The sequence below is a fragment of the Coturnix japonica genome, chromosome 8 (genome assembly GCF_001577835.2).
Source record: "Coturnix japonica isolate 7356 chromosome 8, Coturnix japonica 2.1, whole genome shotgun sequence".
Lineage (NCBI taxonomy): Eukaryota > Metazoa > Chordata > Aves > Galliformes > Phasianidae > Coturnix > Coturnix japonica.
The window spans coordinates 10,917,161-10,937,353 of record NC_029523.1 but is presented as its reverse complement, the minus strand read 5'-3'; the positions used below and the strand labels follow the sequence as shown (position 1 = coordinate 10,937,353).

The following is a 20,193-nucleotide window of genomic DNA, read 5'->3' as shown; positions in this document are numbered from 1 at the left end:
TAATTTAAAGACTTTAAGAAATTGTTCTCACACTTAGGTTACTGTATAAGAAACAAGAATGTCTGTTACCAAATGTTTCTAAAATACAGGCCTTCGTACAGGATGAACTGAGAGGACACAAGAGGAAATAATAGACAGATGCAGCAATTGAACAGATCAATACAACGGGAAAGGCATTACAATAAAGGTGCAATGACAGAAGGTCTGGTACAATAGAAAGGTGCTATAAAGGAAGGGAAGAAGATTGCACACCTGTATCAGAAGATTCTAGGTTCACAGGGGAACACTTCAAGGAGGATCTCCAGAAAGAGATCCTTCCCCAGTGGCAGTCAGCCCTTAAATGAGGTCTAAGAGAGGTGCAGCCAGGCTCCACCTGTTCTGGTCACACAGGTAAACTGTCTTCACCCGTGCTCCCAGAGCTGACTGGGGGGCCTATCCCCAGGTGCTCATCAGTGTACCACTGTACAGGCCATGATTCAACAGTCTCCACACAACAGGAAAGAGGCAATTAGCACATTGGTCCTCTAGAAATTAACAGAAGTACATTGTTAAGAATTAGTTGGATAGAAAACAGTTTAGGTAAGGCAAAAAAAAAAGGAGATTAAGGGCAAGAACTTAAAAAAAAAAAAAAAAAAGAAAGAAAGAAAGAAAGAAAAAAAAAGAAAAAAGTCAACAAATAATCCTGTAACTGCGGTATTTGCCAGCTCTTTGTGCTCATTTTCATCTGTCTTTGTAAACCCAAATTCCACATCAGTCCCTACCACCTTATATACACATAGCTGCAGCCCATTTAGAAAGATAAGATGGTGCAAAATAAAACACTGCAGATATAAGGTGCAACTCTCAAGCAGAGACACCGGAAGTTTGGTGACATTCACTGGCCATCTGTTCCTTTCAAGTTTAGTAAATGAAATTTTTTTTCTGAGCTTCAGACCTGCATCCTGGAGAGAAATATCCACCTCAAGACAAACACAACTGTAGTCTCAAATGCCACCATAACTAAGGGTATGAAACGAAGTATAACTTTTTATTACTAGATATGTTAGAGCCATGCTGTTAATGTTTCCTTTAGGAAACTTCTTGGGAACTCTATGATTTTCGAGTCTGACAAAGAGAAAATACATTGACTTCAGGACACTTCTAATACCTTCACATATTGCATTAATGACAGAAAGAAGAAAACATTTCACAGGAATGTAGGCTGTAAAGTTTTAAAGCACGCAAGTCACACGGCTCATATTTCATAAAAAAAAAAAAAAAACATATTCTGTTCTTTTTTCTTTTTTTTTTTCCCCTTAACATTAATTTCCTTTATTTCAATGCACATGGCATATCTAGAGTCTTGGAGAGGTGCTTTTGTTATTTTTATTATTATTGCTGTTGTTTTTTCTGCCAATGCAGAAACATAACTGTAGTAAAGAGTACTGAAGTTACTGTGTCTGTTCCCACAGAAATCCTTTGTTAATGATTTATCCTCAGTATGGTCACTTGCCTCAGTCACCTTGACTTTTTCCCTCTCCTCCACTACTAGGAAAAGCTGAAAACTACTACATTTGTATTTCATCAAGTTATGTTATCATTCAGAAACAAATCTGCAACTTCTATTTTATGTAAATAATATCCTTTAATTATGTCACCTCTAAGATTCAGGAAATCCACTGTGGAGTTAAATAATCATTTTTCAGCACGCAAAAAAAAAAAAAAAAGAATAACGGGAATCTATAAATGCTCTATTGTTAATATATTTGATCTCAAAAATCCTTTGGTTGGTTGGTCTTCCATCTTTCATTACCAGAATGCAAGACTACATTACCAAACAGTGTCATACAAAATACCATAAAAGAGATGATACACATGAAGGTACAGCAGGGGACCAACTTTACCATGGATACAAGGTAGCTTCTTATAAAAAAACCTTATAACTCCATTAGCATTTTTACCTTCTGTTTACTAATTATTATGGTGAACATGTGGTTTACAGGAGAATTATGTTTCAGATAACCTCTCTTGTTTACTAAAGCTCTGTCTCTGCCTCTTTCCTTAGTGTTTACACGGCACAATACCTACACAGATTGTTTCTGGTTAGAAATGTATATTAGGATGGCTTTATTAAGAAAATAAACCCAAATATAAAATACAGTCAAAAGCTATATGCAGAATTCTCACTTATCTATTTGCCAACCTTTAAATCAAACATTTTAAATGTCTGAGTCATAAATTACAGGTAAATCATGCTGAGATTCCAAAAACAATGGATGGATTCTCAGAAAGCAAACATTCATTAATCTGTAATTGGTGAGATTCCAGAAGCAGTTTAAAAGACAGATTAAAACAATAAAGAAGATAGGCTGGTCCATTGTCTTGCATATAATTATATCAAAACATCACACAACAAAAATTCCTCCACATAGATCTCTAGCAATGTGAGGATTTAGGATTAAATAAACTACAACAGTCTGTAATCACACGACAGAACAGACCTGCAAAGCTTATACTGCATACCCAGATGGTAAACAACAGTTGTCGCTGTACTAAGAATTACATCTCTGTAATCAATAATAGGAAGGAGGAACAGTTGGACAACTTGTTTCCTATTATGTTCACTTAGGCAACGTCTAGATCAATAAAGAGCATTAAGCCTCATACCAACTACAGACGATGCCTGCTCAACACGCCTATCATACCGTAGCAATAGGTCCAGCTGTACTTCAGAATACTTGTAAATGGATAACAGTTCTAATCTAACATTAAAAAGAAGCAATGATTCGAACAGGAGGCAGGTGCGGGACTTCTTAAGCATATGAGAGAAGACAGACCTATGATGCCAGTTTTAGTATAACTCAAAGTCAGCTTATTCTGTCAAAGTATCCCGTAATTACATTTTGCTACACTACAGCATATGTAGAAGATGCAACATGTTTTATATAAATGAAAGAAAAAGCAATCAAGCATGGTATCACTGCCGTCCATATAGACTCAGTAATTATTTCGGCATAGTAAGTCATTCACAGAAATTGAAAACTGAACTTGTATATGACTTTTAAGCCAATAAAATACAAATAATTTTTCAGTTCATCCATTTTTGAAATATTTAGACTAAAAAACAAGGCGCTCTACTAAATTCTTGACTTACAAATCTATCATACACATATGAAAATTAAAACAAAGCTCTATATAAAAACTTCATCTTTAGCTTCTTTGAAAAATAAATAAATTACTGTGTTTTCTTAATACATCAGACTGAAGTGGTCTGACATCATGTTACAAATCTTAATTTATTCTTGGACATTCATTCAGTTTAAAGATGACAATACAAAGAAATACAAAGAAAATGAGTTGTTCTCACCTATTCCAATGAAGACTGCTTCATAGCCATCTTCTTTCAACGTACGGAGTGTCATTCCATCCACAGCAAGCCCTTTTCTAAAAATTATCTGAAAGAGTTAAAAATTACTTGCTTTTTATTTGATACTATGAAAATAACTTCTACCACGTCCTGCATACTGACATCTTACCGAATCTTCCAGTGAACAAAATTTTTGTTATTTTACTCTAGGCCAGACTTAAAAGGACAGATCAATTCTGACTTACATAAATGGCCCAAATGTAGTTTGCAAATGTTGCTTGGCAAAATGTAGCTTGCAGTCACACGCATACACAGCCAACATAAGCTAGCTTGGTTTCTACTGTAAGGTAAGAGAGATAATAAAGCAATCTAAACAAAATCTGCCCATGGAATGCAATACAGATGTAAAGCTGAAAATAGCAGTTTTCCATGTGAGTAAATACACTATTCAGTATTGACTACAAAGGGTGATATTTCTGAGTGAAAATCAGAATTTAAGAAACACAAAGTTGAAGCAGGAATCCAGCTTAGGGAACACGTGTGCTAAGTGGAACACTCACCCTGTATAGCAACCAAAAAACCCAAGCAATTTAAGTTATTGCAGAAACAACAGTGAAAGTATGAGTCACTTACAGAGACTTACAGAGAAGTAAAGAAAATAAAAGGCACAACTGTTCCGTGTTAACAAAAATTCTGAACAGAAAAACAAGCCATGTTTTCCCACACAACATCAGGCACTTGGCCTTTGTGCATAATACAGCATCAGGTGTCTCTTTGTGCTGTGTCCTCAAAGGTCACGGCCTGAATTTTGCTCTGTGACAACTAGCTAGAACATTTTTATGCCAAGAAAACACTTGGCAAAGTCAACGGTGTTTTTGTGGATTCAGACCTGAAAAATAGGGTCCAAGATGGACAAGCCTGAAGAACATTCTGTGGAGACTGCAGCTTGCCCTACTTACTAGTAATGATACCATCTAGTCTGTGCAGTAAGACTTTCAAAACAAGGAAAGCAATCAGTTTGGATTTCAATGTGCAATTGTTTAAATTTAATTTAGCAAACAATACCTAGACTGCAGTCACTGACATTCATTTATTGAATAACTGCATCATAACCTTCCACCTGCAATCTTGCCTTGAGCAGCCACTGCACAGGTGGTTGGGGGTCTACAGCTGTTTTCAGAATGAAGGGGAGGAGTGTTTGCTGTGCATTCAGTGAGGAAACTACAGTAGTCTCCTGTTGGAGGTCACGCAGTTGGAGATGCACACACCTTTTGCACGTTTCTGTCAAACCAGGGGCTTTTGAGTGCTTGTGATTCCTCTTCAGATACTTTGTACTTCCCAACATGGCTACATGTCTTTATCTCCCAACTTCAGACTCTGACTTGAATGTTTCCCCCAAATTTTTGATATATTGCTTATGCATTCTCTTTGTCAAAATGCCAAGCTCCATTGTATAAGAACTGTGCTTTCTGATCTGAGTTCAGTTTTCATGTCATTGTACATCTTGTTTGATGTTGAATCTACCTATATTCCATTTAGTGTACTTTAGAAAATGTGCTTTCCTTAGAGCTGAAAAATGATAGATATAAAACACAGCATAGAATACCTAAAACAAAGAATTTTTTTCTCTTTGGTAGACTTAGTATAATTTCTATCAGAACTGAAAAAGCCAGGTACAGTTGTAATCCTATCAAGAATCCAGGCTACAAGCTCACTGGCAACAAAATGCATTCCATAAATTGTCATTGCATTTTTTTTTAATTATCCTATTGTGTACATATGTTATGAAAATCTAATGAAGGAATTAAAATAGCAATATTGTTTTATATAGGGATTCATAATACTCCTAGGGCCCAGCTCTGTAATCCTTATTCACTTGACTAATTCTTACTAATTTCAGTAGAATTACTTGAATAAACAGCGCTGTTGAGCATTTAGGCAATACAGCACTTTCATTTGAAATGCTTTAAATAAACACCAGAAAATATTTCCAGCTTGTAGAGGAATAAAGCTAAAGTACTTAAGCAGCTTGCAAAATGGTCAATCACAAACCAGTGGCAGAGCTTGGAAGTAAATTTATACTGAGGTTTTCTGCTGCATCTCTAAACAACAAAGGTCTTTCACATCAGGGTGACACAGTGGCTCACCTGCTGGAGTCTTTGTCATAGAAGAGCACTCTGTCTGAGGAACTGAGTTTCATAGAGGTTTCCCAGGAACCTATACCCAGAAACTTTGTTCAAAGTAGCCTCACCACTCTGTTTTTCACAGAATTCATAACAACGTGTCCAGTCTGTCAGCCTTTAAAGTTCACTTTGTAACCCAAAAAAAAAATGAGAAAATGGACCTGTATCATTTAAGGTTTTCCCTTACAACTAATCTGGGCAGGATGAGTTTGTCACTTGAGTCTCGTGACAACAGTTTTTACAATACAAACAGCTTTTGCAATATGAAGATTTCGGCAATACTTTCTTGCTTGACTGAATGCTGTATTATTATGCTAAGCATGTCTTTACCCCTCCTGCTACTCTAAAACTTGTTTCATTGATGCATTCTGTACTCAAAACTCCTATTAACATGAGCAGCCCTCAATATATCATATGTAAAGTTTCAGCTCACGCCTTATTTTAACAATAGAGTAACACACCCATTATTTGTAAATAATGCTCATCCCAAAAAATAATGTGCAGCAATTGCTTTTCAAGAAGCCCAGTGACTGCTATTGTTTATAATAAATTATCCCATTAACAATTTATAATAAAATGCATCAAATTAATAAGGTAACTCATATATAGGACCATATTATAAGCTGTTCAGGAAAAAACATGGAAAGAGGGAAATGAAGAGAAGGAAGCAGTATCAAATATGAATGTCTTAAGTAGTGCCAAACTTGCATGAAAAAACTCGATTAAAAAAATCAAATCATTCCAATAGCTACATTGAACCCCTAAAGCAATTTAGGAATTTGTTTCTTACAGACAATTAATCACATGCAGGCATGTCAGATGAGAACTATTGATTGCCCTTTTCTAAACTAGTGGCATTCAGACGGGAGACAGACAAATGCCCTGAGCAAGAGGAAGCATCTTCCTGCCTCTGTCTAGTGCAGCTTTTAATTGTTCTTTACTAATGTGCATGACATTTTGCTGTTAATCTTTGGCAGACTCCTTGTTCTTTTTTTTTTTTTTCCTTTGAGCTATACATAGGCAGGATATATTTTTCATTACCTTCACTCCGAGATCCTTCATAAGTTCAGCTTCAAAATTCACTACATCGTATGGCAATCTGAACTGAGGGATTTCAGAAGCACTGAAATAAATAAACAAAGCTTGTGATACACTTCCAGCAATAAGGAAGAAAGATGGGTGGGGTTATTTTTTTGTTTGTTTGGATTTTTTTGGTTGTTAAGAATAAATACTCACAACATTCTGAGGTATTTGAATGGAAATGTTTTTGAGTCTTGGCTTTATTTATTCAATTGTCAGAGTGACAAAATAGCACTATTCACACAGTAAATACTAAAAATACAGATCAGAAAAGCAGTAAGTTGAGACCAACCCTGCACATTTCTAAATCATCACTTAATGGATGTTAAGACCTGGTACAAAACAGCTTCAGCTCCACTACTTTTGTTCATGACGTATTTAACAGTAGATAAACTTACATCACCTTTTTAAGATGAGATCTCGTAGCTAGAAAAGCAAGGTGAGCTTTTAGTAATCATTCCATTCAGTAAGGTAAGCAAAAAGAACCAAATTTTCCCTGCCTAAAAATAGTGATGTATTTTGAGCAATGGTACTTAAAACTGTACCCTCCTCCGTTTCTGCTTCATAACTTCTTTACAATCTTTCAGTACATACAAAGACAGTAATTTTCTATCAGCTCTTAGTTTCATGTCTGTTCTTTTGTGGTTGTTGCTTTTTTGGTTGTTTGTTTGTTATTTTTGGTTTTGTTTTTTTTTTGTTGTTGTTGTTTTTTGTTTGTTTCTTTTTTATTGGACTTCTCTTATTAGTTGGATTTTTTCCTCTTGTTTAGGATTAGGAATGACTTTAAGGTCTCCAGTAATGGAAAACTGTACTAGTACAGAATTCAAATTCATATCCGTTGGTACAGATCTTTACCTCCAATGCAATGACACCTAAGAGCATGCCAGTTCACTCCTATAGAGGAAAATTATAGGTAAACACAGTTAAGCTGTATTTTAGGTATTTTTGCCTAAAGGAGAAAGATTGAACATGGAGAACATTGAAATTTTCTCCCTAGATACATCAAACATTTGATTTAATCTGATGTCAAATTAATGGATCAATAATTTCAATAACAAAGCATGGGTACAAGAGATATATTTCAGTTTTATTTTACATCTTGCTAGTGACAACCCCACCTTTATGATCCAACATTGATGGAACAGAAGGATTTATTTACTTAGTTTCATCAACTTTAATTATTTTGATTATATATTAGTGTTCCTCCTTATTGTTTATAATGCTGACAACCTTGCATTTTTTCTGACTAATGCACAAAGAAAAATGCTCTAAGTATCAAATATAATGGATATGTAAAAGACAATGCAACTTTGATAGGTCATGCTGAGCAAAAAAGCTTTCTGGGGAGGAAAATAATGCATCAAAATGATGCAATAGAGATTCAATTAAAAAAACTAATGAAAAAAGGAAAGTTACATTTTATCATGTTGTCTGTGCTTTTGTTGAAGGCCTGTCATATCTCTACCTTTTAAAAGAACTCAAAACAGACCTGGTTGTGTTCTGTCACTGTCACAATTTGTAAATGCTTTTTTGCTCTTACTAAAAACTTAGTTGCTGTTTCATTCTACAGAGTATAGATTTCCATATACCTGTCCTGCTTTCAACTGGCAGTTATGTACTTTTTTTTTTTTCCTTCACAGTCTATAGTGTCATTTAGCTGCTTGACAGTTTAAACCACAACATCCACAGAAATATGCTTATATGCATACTTGCAAATATGCGTGATTTTGTGGGGACACATGCATGCACATTTATCACGAAAAAAACATCTTAAAGTCAACATGCAGCAGAATTACTGAAATACAGTTTCTTCCAGCAGATAATCTCTGCTGTGACGAGGCATAGATAGAAGAATAAAACAAAGATACAGGAGGGTGAAGAATAATCTTGGATGGGAACAAAGTGCCATGAGTTCATCTCTTCTGCAAATTAGAGGAACTTGGACAGGTACTTGTTCATTCTCACAGACACAAGATGCTTTTGCCAAAAGGACATCCTTCTAGTCTAGCAAAAGATACATTTTCATATGTTGCAAAAGAGTGGCCTATCTAGGAGGAGTAGTGGTTTGTTCACTGTCTCTAGGCAAGAGTATGATCTGTTCACATCTTCTCTAAAACATAAACTTTACATGAAGTGATGAAATGTAAGAAAATGAGCCTGTGAATGTAAAAAAACTGACATGTCCAAACAACTACAGAGTTGTGCTAGGCTTAGATATGACAATACTGAAACTGAAATCAGTATACAACTTTATTTAAATATTACTAAAGCTATAATTTAACACACACATAAATGAAGGCACTTCTGAGTTAAAAACACTCAAAAGGGCAGAACAAATTTTAAAAGGATGAAACACTGCCCTTCCCTAATAAGCTGATCCCAAATACAAAATTAATTTGATCTTGCTGGCAATTTGCAATTTACAAAGCCTTGAAAATATACCCATCATTAACCTAAGCTTCTTAAAAGACGTACTGCAAAGATACACAACCCCAGCAATGGATGATTGCTATCACAGGCCAGACTCCTTTCTGTTCCAGTATTAAAATCAGGATGAGAAAAACTAATGCCCTTAGCCAAACTGTGAACCTTTCTGCAATGAACAAAGTAAAATTTGATCGTGATTGGTACATGTTCTTAAAAGAGAGATAAAGCAAAATGCACTGTTTGACCATGAAGACCTTAAAAAATAAATAAATAAATTGGTGTCTTTTTTCCAATAGAACAGAAAAATTAAGATCAATTTTGAACTCAAATTAAAACAAAGAAGAGATGAAAATAAAGATAACAATGCTTCAAATATGAAAGCAGCAGGGAACTGCAGAAAGTACTCCAGTCTACTGTTGAGTCCAGCATGCCTAACTTGTCATCCAGTTCCATTTTGAAAAAGAGTTCATTATTCACTATCACTTTTCAGCAACAAAACTGGATTTAAATCCAGTATTTACGAAAATATTATTTGCTACCTAACAGGTGAATAAAGTAGACACTTCATGCACTGAATATGAAATCCTTTTATGGCAACTAGTTCAAGTGAAAGAGCTTCACGTAGTTAAATGCCTATGCATTAAAGTCTTGATAATTACATAGCATACTTTTGAATCTCACTGTAAAAAAAAGCAAGTAATCAGTTCAACTTTTCCAGCATTGATTCTCTATCTTCCAGAGCTCTGAATAACTATTTGACATTATGACATTATGGATCAAATTCATTAACAGTGTCAACTCTATTGATTTCAGTAATGCTGCAATGAGAGAAATGTGAGTCCAACACCCTAGTTGCTCTTTGCTACTTTTAACATGTTTACAAAATAACAAGTGGTTAATAACAAGTGGTGTAAAATTCAGTTATGATTTTGAATTGGTTTCTCAATGGCTTCTGAAATACTCTCTTTCATTTAGTAGTATCAACAAGCTTGTAAGATATGACTTCAGCCATTGTTGAAGTGGTAAAAATTCATCTTCTAGTACAGAGAATATGATTCTGAACCTGAATCATGTAAATATCAGCCAAGTGCTTACTATATAGGCAAAATGTGCCTATGCCTTCCTTTGTGTTCTTTACTCAAGAACATTTGTTGAAGGTTGAGAATTGCAGGGGGTTGATTTCACTCATTTGCATTTTAAACAACTACTAATTATTTCACTAGGTAGAGCTACAAGTACTTCTTACAATGCTTTTTAGTTTTGTTTTTTTTTTTACCTTAAGCCACCGACATAGTCCTGCTTCTCGAATATGGTGATGTTTGAATAGCCCAATCGAGCCAAAAAGGAAGCACAACTTAAACTTGCAGGCCCTGCACCAAGAAGCGCTATCTTCACATGATAAGCTTCAGGCATATCTTCCGGAGAAGGTAAGGAAGGGTTTCTGATCTGAGGAATGTTCATGGCTTTGAACACCTGAAAAGCAATACATTCAACAGGTTACATGCATAGTTTAAACACCCTCTTAAAATTTTGAGTAACGTGGAGGAAGTTTCCTCTAGTACTCTCACATATCTTTGACATACTATTTCAGAAAGCTTCATAAAACATTATCAAGATTCTCAACTGACAAAGTGTTCGTTTGTGAGGAATGCTATAGTTAGAGTTTTGTACTTCTATGGTTCTTTTTCCCTTAAAACAGTCTGAAGTCAGCTCTTTCACTGCCTTAAACTTTAAAGAGAAGATGGGACAAGTCTGACAGCAACAACAGAATAGTAACACAAAGTCAGCCAGATGGCAAAGAACATCTAGAATATAAAAAATTTCCTTCCAAAAGAGGTTCAGACTACTCTTTTAACAGCTAAGAGAATGTATTTGAATAATTCAAAGGATTGCACTGCTAGTGAAGGGGCTCTACTTCTTCCAGATACATTCTCTGTGATCCTGCAAAATTACTTATGGTTTGAGAGGTGACATTGAGCTTTTATTAGAAAATGTCTCTTGTCTTCAGCATTGTATTTCAACAGTTAACCCCTACTGTTAATTTGTCCTCCCACATCATTCTAACATTTCAGACTGATTGACCCTCTAATTCAGATATCAAACTACTTTTAACTAAGTATCCAATGGTTGTAGGCATACCTGAAATTTAGGCTGCTGTCTCTATGCCTCAGTTCTTCAACTGTTAAATGAAGATGATCTCCTCCATTCCACCTTACCTGCTTAAAGTACTTGGGAACAGTCTCTGACCACTTCTCTCAGCACAAAATCCTTACTTCAACATCATATTTTACTTCAGATTTGTTCTAAGTCAGTTCTTTACACAGTCATAAAGAAAAGAGGATAAGGCAGAGGTATTCTAGCAAGATTTCACTGTCCTCTGCATGTACATACATCAGCAGGGAAGAAACTGACTATCTACCTTGTATAACTTGTAAAAAGTACAAAAAAGACTAATGGCCCTTCTAGGTTACTGAAGATCAGGAGCGTGGAAAAGTAAAGTCTTCGTTTTATTTTGTATATTAGTGAAAGTACACAGATTCTAAAGAATATACTTTTGTAGCAGAAGCAAAGTATTATACCAAAAGGATATGAGAGTTCATTGCATTTTGAATCCTATCACAAACACTTAAAGGCTGCCTTTGGATACGAACAGACTTTTTCCCCCCTACTTCAAAGCAGGACTACATTATAAAAGCACTAACTAGCCCTTTAAAATATATACATTTTTATTTGTCTCATTAAATATCTTAAGTATTATATGCACTCTTTACCTTTTCTTTTTTCTTTTTCTAACTATCCTTAGAATCAAAGAAGCAGAAACAAGTTTTTCAAGTTAAACTTTAACGATTACACTCATGAATAGAATTTTTCATTTATGTTTTGAATCAACATTCATTTTCTTCATGCACACTTGAGCACCCATGCTAGGTAAACCAATCATTAGTTTCTTCCCCTCCCCCATAAAATTTCTGTGTCAAATTCCACCAGTGTTAGTAAACTGACATTGCATTTTAAGGAACTACTAGAAGTAACAGACAGATAATTGTTTCAAAAAAACAATCATTTAAACCTGACAATTCATACACCGTAGGAAGGTTTGATCAAGTTATTATTGGAATTTACAGGCTGAAAAGCTTACACTGTACTGTGAAACTAGACAGTGATAACAAAAATGCAATAGGATATTTTTAAAATGTCTGCTTTGTAACATTCACACAGAAAAGGCTTGAATTACACCAGATTTCCATTAAAGTCTCATGCAGTTGTTTTAGAAGGCTACTCAGTGATGCAAATTGTATAACTTGCATATTCAATGTCTACATTGAACGATATGTACATACTTAATAAATTTGGTACTGAATTTGCTTTGTTGATAACATTATTTTTATATTTATTATTGAATAATCATACCTATCAACTAAACATTACAGTTAAGGCCCAGCCGTACTATACTACAGTGTTAGGCTTCAGAAACAAGAACTCGCACAGGAAATGCCAGTAATTCAGGACGAATGGTCAACTTTAATTCTGCCTATCCGCAAATAGGTTGAAACTGTATTTATGCAGCAGAGCCAGCATGTGTGGCAATATCTTGCCATCTGGAATTCAGTGGCTGTTTTACATATTAAGGCTGGCAGGGTAACTGTGTGAAAATAGCGAACTGCTTCAGTGCATTTCAAAAGATTTTTATTCAACTCAAAGTGAAGTTTCACTACACTGTAATTCATTCAAGTCCAGTACTTTGGTATACAGAGATTACTGTCTTGCTACTAAGTGTTCAATACCACATAATATGCAATTGTCCTCTCCAATTTATTTATTTTTTTATCCACATACTCAGTAAAGTTTAATCCTTTCATCTCGCTTGTCCAATTTCCTCTAAAAAACGTGACTCCATTTCTTTCCAGATGAAGTTATTTGTTTTTACATTTCCTTGCAGTCAAATCACTCAGAAAAATGAGACTATACAGAGAATTTTAAAGCTCTGCCTTTCACAACAGGACAACCCAAAAATCAACCCCGTATCTGCCTTTCCTTGCAGTTCTCTCACAGAAACAAAACAAATTAATAGCATGCTGTAGAAAAGTTTAGATAAGTTGCCCAAACATCAGCAAGTCTTCCATGCTGGGCCTAGGAAGTCAAAACATCTCAGATTCATTCCTGAACTATCACACGCTCTCCATCAAAATAATAATAGATTACTATCTGACATACAATGTGAAATAACTTAAAAATCTGCTGCAGTAGAAGCTAATGTCAGGAATTAGAGCCGTCTTTTTCTCTGTCCTGCTGCCTCAGCTTTGCAGAGCAGTTCTCCTCAGCCAGGGCAGTGTGCCCACCTCAGCAGGTGGTGCTGAGGGGGCTCCAGCCACATCAGGGACAGCAGCTTCCCAGGTACAGTATGGCAGCAGCTCAGAGCTAGACGTCAGCTGGAGCTGGGGCTCCAGAAGAACCACCACCTCCCTCTCACTTACATTATGACTGACCAAAGCTAAGGCCTTCAGCACAGTCCTCCAAGCCCACCACCCTGCTGAGATGCCCCAACAGTAAAAGCAATGGGAGAAAATATCAGATTTCCTTCACCAATTGCTTTCTGCTGTAACAACAGCCAAAACACATCTCCAAAGGGGAACAAATCAACAGAACTGTAGCTAGTATGAGTCTCACAGTGCTAAATGATCTAATATTTGAGTACATAGAGATTAAAACAATACATTTTATATTTAGATTGTGCTGCTCATTTCAGAATGATTAATCAGCAACACGAGAGACCCTCTAGACTGAATAATACCTTCAGAAAAGCAAAATTTTGAGGGGTTCTTAGTAATAATATAGCAGAATGCAAGAGACCTTGTTTCCTTTTCTTTGACAGCCTCACAAACTTTTGTTCCAGTAACCAGTAATTTCAGTTTATTTTGTGGGACTGACAATCATATAGCTCAAGTCCACATGTATTGTCACTGCAGCCTCAGTATATTTTCTCTGAACTTGCATTCCAAAAACAGAGATGTATCCTGATTCTAAAGTACTCGGGCAAAGGAGACAGATAAAGACATTAATATAATTTTGACCTGTGCAGCAGCAGGTGTAACCTGCGCTTGACACTCATCATTTATAATAGTGAGCTTTTACTCCATGTTATTCTCTAGATGCAACAGTTACCGTGGTAACTGCATCCCAGTATACACATTCTACATCACATACATAAAGGACATTTCCTTTAGTATTTTTGTTCTCATTTGAACGTTTAATTGTCAAAATCCACATTTTATCAGACTGGATTATAAATTCTTTTGAAAATGAGGTTAACAAAATTACAAAGCTATACGGAAGGGTAGAAGGAAAATGCACAAGGTGTAAGGTGCCATGTTGTTTGTTCTACCATATGCAAGACAAATATTTAACAATTAGGGAGCTTTATCTGCAGTACAAACAGATGATCAGTCATAGTTCAGAAGCACAAAGGGGCATAAGTCACACCCATATATTTTCCAATTTAAACTTATATTCCTGCTTTACTGTAATTTTATCTTTTATCTTAGCTAGCCATTGTGCTGCCTTATTATTGCTCTCTCTTGTAATGCGGAAAGTGTAAGATCCTCAGACTAATTCCAAGGGAAAAAAAAAAAAAAAAAAAAAAACAAGAAACAAAAAACAAAACTAGAATTGGCTTTATGCACAATGGAGTTTTCAGTAAATAAGTCCCTGTGGGACAAACTATTACACAGTGCATGAGAATTATCATGCAACTCTCATTAACAGTACCACATGTTGCATGCCTAAATCACACAATTTGCTAAGTTACTCATATAGGTAAAGCACTGAACATGCTTCATCTGCTGCATCTGGGCCAATTTCTGTATTAGCAGTTACAAGTATGATTTTCTTCAGCATTTAAATCTTTATTTTACTAATAATTGCTTCACAGAAGCCCTCATACTATTGGATTTCCTTCAATGATACATATATTCAACGTAAAAATGAACTGAATGAAAGCTAAAAAAAATATTATTTACTACTGAAGTGACTGCTTAGTGTTTCTAACTATAAGTGCACTATGTATGACAGTACAAAAACATTAAGGAGAGTAAAATTTACTAGAATGTTATTTGTGTTAGAGTGCTAGGTAAAACTGCACACCAGTTTTATTTGTTAGAACTGTTGACACTGATATATCACTTAAACAAACTTGGAACATCACAAGGAAAGGCATTCTGAGCTATTCATCCTTCCCACCATTTCATATCAATCATTGTGCTAGCAATCAGCTTTTTTTTTTTTTTAATAGATTTCTAAAGATTCTTCAAGAAAAATGCGAGATATTTAGCATTATCTATCAGCCATAATTCCTCTCTATTAATCATAGCATTAGGCCTAATAGGAGACACAAATCAAGTTTTACCAGATATTACTTGCATTTGATTCCTAAACTGTAATATTTCACTGTTATATTTATCATCTACTTGACAGATGTTTAATTTTTTTCTTCATAATTTTTCTGCCTTTCAAAAAACATTAAGTTTTTACATATGTGGAATAGAAACCATTAGAAGCATTGATAAAATAATCTCTTAACTGATAAAATTGAAATATTCATTATATAGGTAGAAAAATACAGTTCAATGTCTACAGTCTCATTCCTGCAAATAACAACTTTGATTCAAACTATATTGATTCTTACTTTGGTATGTTCAAATCCCATGCACATTTAAGTAGATAAGTAGTTAAGTAACAGAGGCTACAGAAGGTTCAGCAGCAGCTAACAGAAAGGTTTAAAAGGTGCTCCAGGAGCTTTACAATCTCCTGGCAAGTAGAAAGATGTACAAATAGATAAAGAAACCTGCAGCAGGTAGCAATATTTGCTTGGTGAATCACGACCCACAGCCATTGAAAAGAAGGTGTGAAGTCTACAAATGACAGCAGAATAAAAAACTGTTCTTACAGACATATCATCTGTTACTTCCAGATTGATTTACATTTCTATTTTGGTCTGTCCTACAAAGACATTTTCTCAGTATTTGTAAAGGTAACTGGCATTTTGTCATATGTTTATAAATAAGACCAGTCAAATGGCTTAAGATACAGAAAAGGGGTACGATCATTAGTTATAGATTGTATAAAATAAGCAATTTTGATACATGAATATGTCTTTTTTTAACACAGCCAATTATAAAGATTTCCTCACTTGCATGGAGATCAAATGAGAAATTTTACACAAAGATACTTCATGCAGATCAAAAGAGATACCAGCTGAGGCCACCAATTTCATACAGCTTCTCCAAAAGAAGTCAACAAACAAGATGTAGCCTCCACCTTCTTCATGTAAATCTGTACAGAGCTTAAACAACACACGTGTGTTCCTAGCAGAAACCCTTGAAAAGACAGCTTACCATCAGGTGACAAGTAATGACCTTCTGTGGCTAAAATTGTAGAATCATAGAATCGTTAGTGCTGGAAAGGACCTTTAAAGGTCATCTAGCCTTGCTCCCCTGCAATGAACAGGGACATGCACAGCTAGATCAGGTTGCTCAGAGCCTGGTCCAGCCTGGCCTTGAAAGTCTCCATACACATTTACGTTTACTAACTCAAATATATACATGTATCCATCTACATATATATATAAATATGTGTGTGTGTGTGTATAAATATATATAAACAAATGAACTTCGACATCTATTACAGGCCAATTTGAATTTGTTTGTTTACACAGTTATTGGCAAAATAGATCAGCAAAATGTCTAAATCATCTGAAAGCTTTCCTTGGCCCAAAAGAAAATACAAATGCACACTAATTCTGCACTTGGGAGAGAGGAAAATGACAAGAGAATAGTTTCAGGAGCTGCCATACATTTGTCAGTACGAACCATGTTACGCTGCATATATATGTTAAGGAGAAATAAATGACACTTTTTGTTTACTGTACTACAAGCAGCACCTGAAATTATTGAAACACGCCCCTTTCTGAGAAGTGAAATGAATACTTGGACATGGATATCTCTTATTATTATTATTGATTCTCATCCTTTTATTTGAGAACAGCAATTTTGGGGGAAATTTTAAATTTTTTTTTTTTTTTTTTTTACTTTTCAAGAGCATACATTAAATTATATACAGCAAAGCTCTGTACATACGTAATTATAATAAAAACCTTTCAAAAAGGCGTTTCAAAGCAACGTATCCATAAGCAACATTATAACAAAATGAAAGTTTTAATCAAGAACCTGAGAAAGCCAAGTATTTCTATCAGTTTGTATTGAGAGAGCAGTTCTCCCTTTACCTCCAGACCTAGCATTCTTGCAGAGTGGGAGGCTTCAAAGGGGAGGGTTTATTACAGTCAGAGAAGTAGTTAAATTCTATTGTAATTGTATTGTAACTACCATATTCCCAGAAGAGTGCTGCAAATACTCAGCGTGCAGCTACAGATGTAGGTACACTTGGTCTTTTTCCCTTTGCAGCCTGCTTTAGTAAGAGCCATGTTTTAGCCTGGTTTATATAAATCTTCCATTTAAACTAACTTCTAGTGTTTCTTGTTCACAGTTGATGTTCCTTACGTTCCCATTAAGTGTTTTATTTTAAAAAGTAGTTTTAAGCTTCTGAATGTGCTGTTAAAGGATAATTATTTTAACTTCCGTCTTTATTTTATTAATTAATTTATTAATTAATTTTTTTTTTTTTTTGAATCATTAACAAAGGCATCCACTTAGACAATAGATACAAAGATAGTGGTAGATATGGTAGATACAAAGCATTTCAGGCATTTGCAAGTCCCACCTACCTCAGTAGCAAACTGCTGCAATCCGCCAATGTTAATTGGTCCCTCCTCAGTTGCATACAAATTGCAGCCACCAACACAAAGGTCTGATGTGGGACACACCATTCCACATGTCAGACCAAGTGGATTGTCAGAAAAAATCATTTTGGCAGCTCCATAATAGTTCTGGAGAGAAAAAAAAAGAAAAAAAAAAAGGAAGAGTTGCATATAATGGAAAAGAAAAATCAATAAGAAATGCAAAATATGTTTCAACTGGGTAAATATAATAAATAACACTGACATTATTTAAATGCACCATTTTACACAGAATTTCAAAGGTACTGCAAAAAAGTCAATAGAATTGTTGATTCTGCAACGAAAACACTTTTCAGCTTGCAAAATTATCATAACCATGTTCTGACTTAGGTTGTTGTAGGATTAGCAAATCTGCCTTAGAAGATTACTGCACCTAAAGTACATACTTGTAAATACTTTCTCCATTTCTAGGTTAATTAGGTGGCAGCTGAGTTGAAACCTTTGTTGAAGGTTTGACCAGACAGCGCTAGTTAGACTATCAGTTCTTTATGACAAAGGGAATGAAAGGTTTATTCTACACATCTGTGCGCACTATCTCCGCAGATATGACTCTACATCACACCAGAACAGTAGCATCAATTGTCCCAAACCTGTGATTCCTATTTAATTACCTGCAGATTTGAGCTACTGAATTGTCATACTCTTTTTTCCTCAGTCACAGGCATATAAGAACAAACAATTATTTTCCCATTTCCCTAAGCAGCAAAACAGGGAACTGATTAAAGATTCCATGTAAAATCTACAATTTAACACATACTTAGTATTCAGTGTACAGCTTTGGAAAAGGAATGATTTCCTGATGTATATGAGAAGTAGTAAGTTTTGTTCTCATAATAAAAAAAAAAATAAAAAAATAATGAATATTCACAACCTTATAGTGTCCAAGTTTTACCTTTTTTTCACACTTGATAAATCTCCTAAAAGGGAATATTAAACAAAACTTTAGAACTGAACCGAAGTCTTATTTACAGAGAGAGAACTACTGATGAACATTCCGTACTTTTATTACATTTATATCATTGAAATTAAGGTGTAATTAAAGCAAACATTTGATATAATCCTTTCTTCTATATGGCAAATATAAAAGTTTATTTAACTGTAGGCTCTGTTTTTGTCTTTATTTTACTACTTCTCACCCCCCTTTAAAAGCCTCACCATGAAAGCCCATAAAAGAGTTATTAATACTGGAGTTTCTTTTAAAGGCTGCTGCAGTTCAGAAGACTGCAACACAGTATTTCTTAGAATTTGCACACAGTTGAGGTTCCACAAAAGTTCATTAGCTGAGAAATCAATGCAGGGATCTTGTTCCAGCTATTTCCAAACCAACAATAACTGAGTGATGAAAGAACAGCACGTATTCTTGTTCCATCCACTTCTTCCTCATTCCAATCTTCAGTAACCATCACCATCGTGAAACTTCCTATATAACAAACCTCATTATCACTCTGTCCCAGGGCAGATGATACAGAACAATCCAGGTACAGAAATCAAAGGACATGAAGGACTCAGTCACAACAGACCCTATCCAATGCCTCGATCCCATTGCGTGTCATGTAAGCTAACATACTCAGAAGCATTTAGTAGAAGTGGATACTATACCACAGTGAGCAAGAATCCAGTTACGAGTAAAAAGAGAAGTATCAATGTCTGACAATATAACAAACAATGGGCAACAGGACTTAGGAAACAGGAAGCCCAAAGTCATCAAAGGGCATATTGGAAGACTGAATGTAAAAATTTTGAAGTTAAATCAGATGCTAAAGACACTGCTAGGAATTCCCAAAAGAATGCCAGTTTTAAAGAAACACACTTATAGACTGAATCTGAACTTTTGCTTACACATCAGTGGAAATACAAAACATCTACCCAGTTCTATTTTCATAGATTTTCTCAGACACCATTAAAATCCTCTGAAATTCTAACCCTTCACAAGACTGTTCTGGGATAATTTCTTTCAATCATTTTGCCTGTGAGACCTGTAGGCATTACCATGCCCAGTTCTCATTTATTCCAACATAAAGCATTAGATAAACATACATTCCAGACATCAGCAAAACCTTTTGCTCTGCCAGATAAATGTTACCAGTTTTGATACATCAGAGACTGCAAGAGCTGCTAAAAGCCACCAGTAAAGACGTTACAAACTCAATTTATAAGCTAAAACACAAAAGTCTAGTTACACTGGACATATCTCTGACACAACGATGCAGACAACAGAGGCAATAGTCAATGTAGGAGACTCATGTCTTTCTGAAGCAGCACTCAGAGGCATCCTAGACACCATCTCAAATGGCAATAGATGCCTGTTC

General features: G+C 35.2%; 1 protein-coding gene across 3 annotated transcripts in view; it reads right to left on the bottom strand.

Moving 5' to 3' along the window:
• The window catches only part of DPYD (dihydropyrimidine dehydrogenase), a 319,673-nt gene that overhangs the window by 205,196 nt on the left and 94,284 nt on the right, over positions 1–20,193 (bottom strand). For all 3 annotated transcript variants that reach the window (XM_032446240.1, XM_015870373.2, XM_032446239.1), the window contains 4 exons: positions 17,813–17,974; positions 10,313–10,509; positions 6,571–6,652; positions 3,347–3,434 (listed from right to left, as the gene is read on the bottom strand). In XM_032446240.1, coding sequence (XP_032302131.1) covers positions 3,347–3,434; positions 6,571–6,652; positions 10,313–10,509; positions 17,813–17,974 — 529 coding nt within the window. The remainder of the gene's footprint in view (positions 1–3,346; positions 3,435–6,570; positions 6,653–10,312; positions 10,510–17,812; positions 17,975–20,193) is intronic.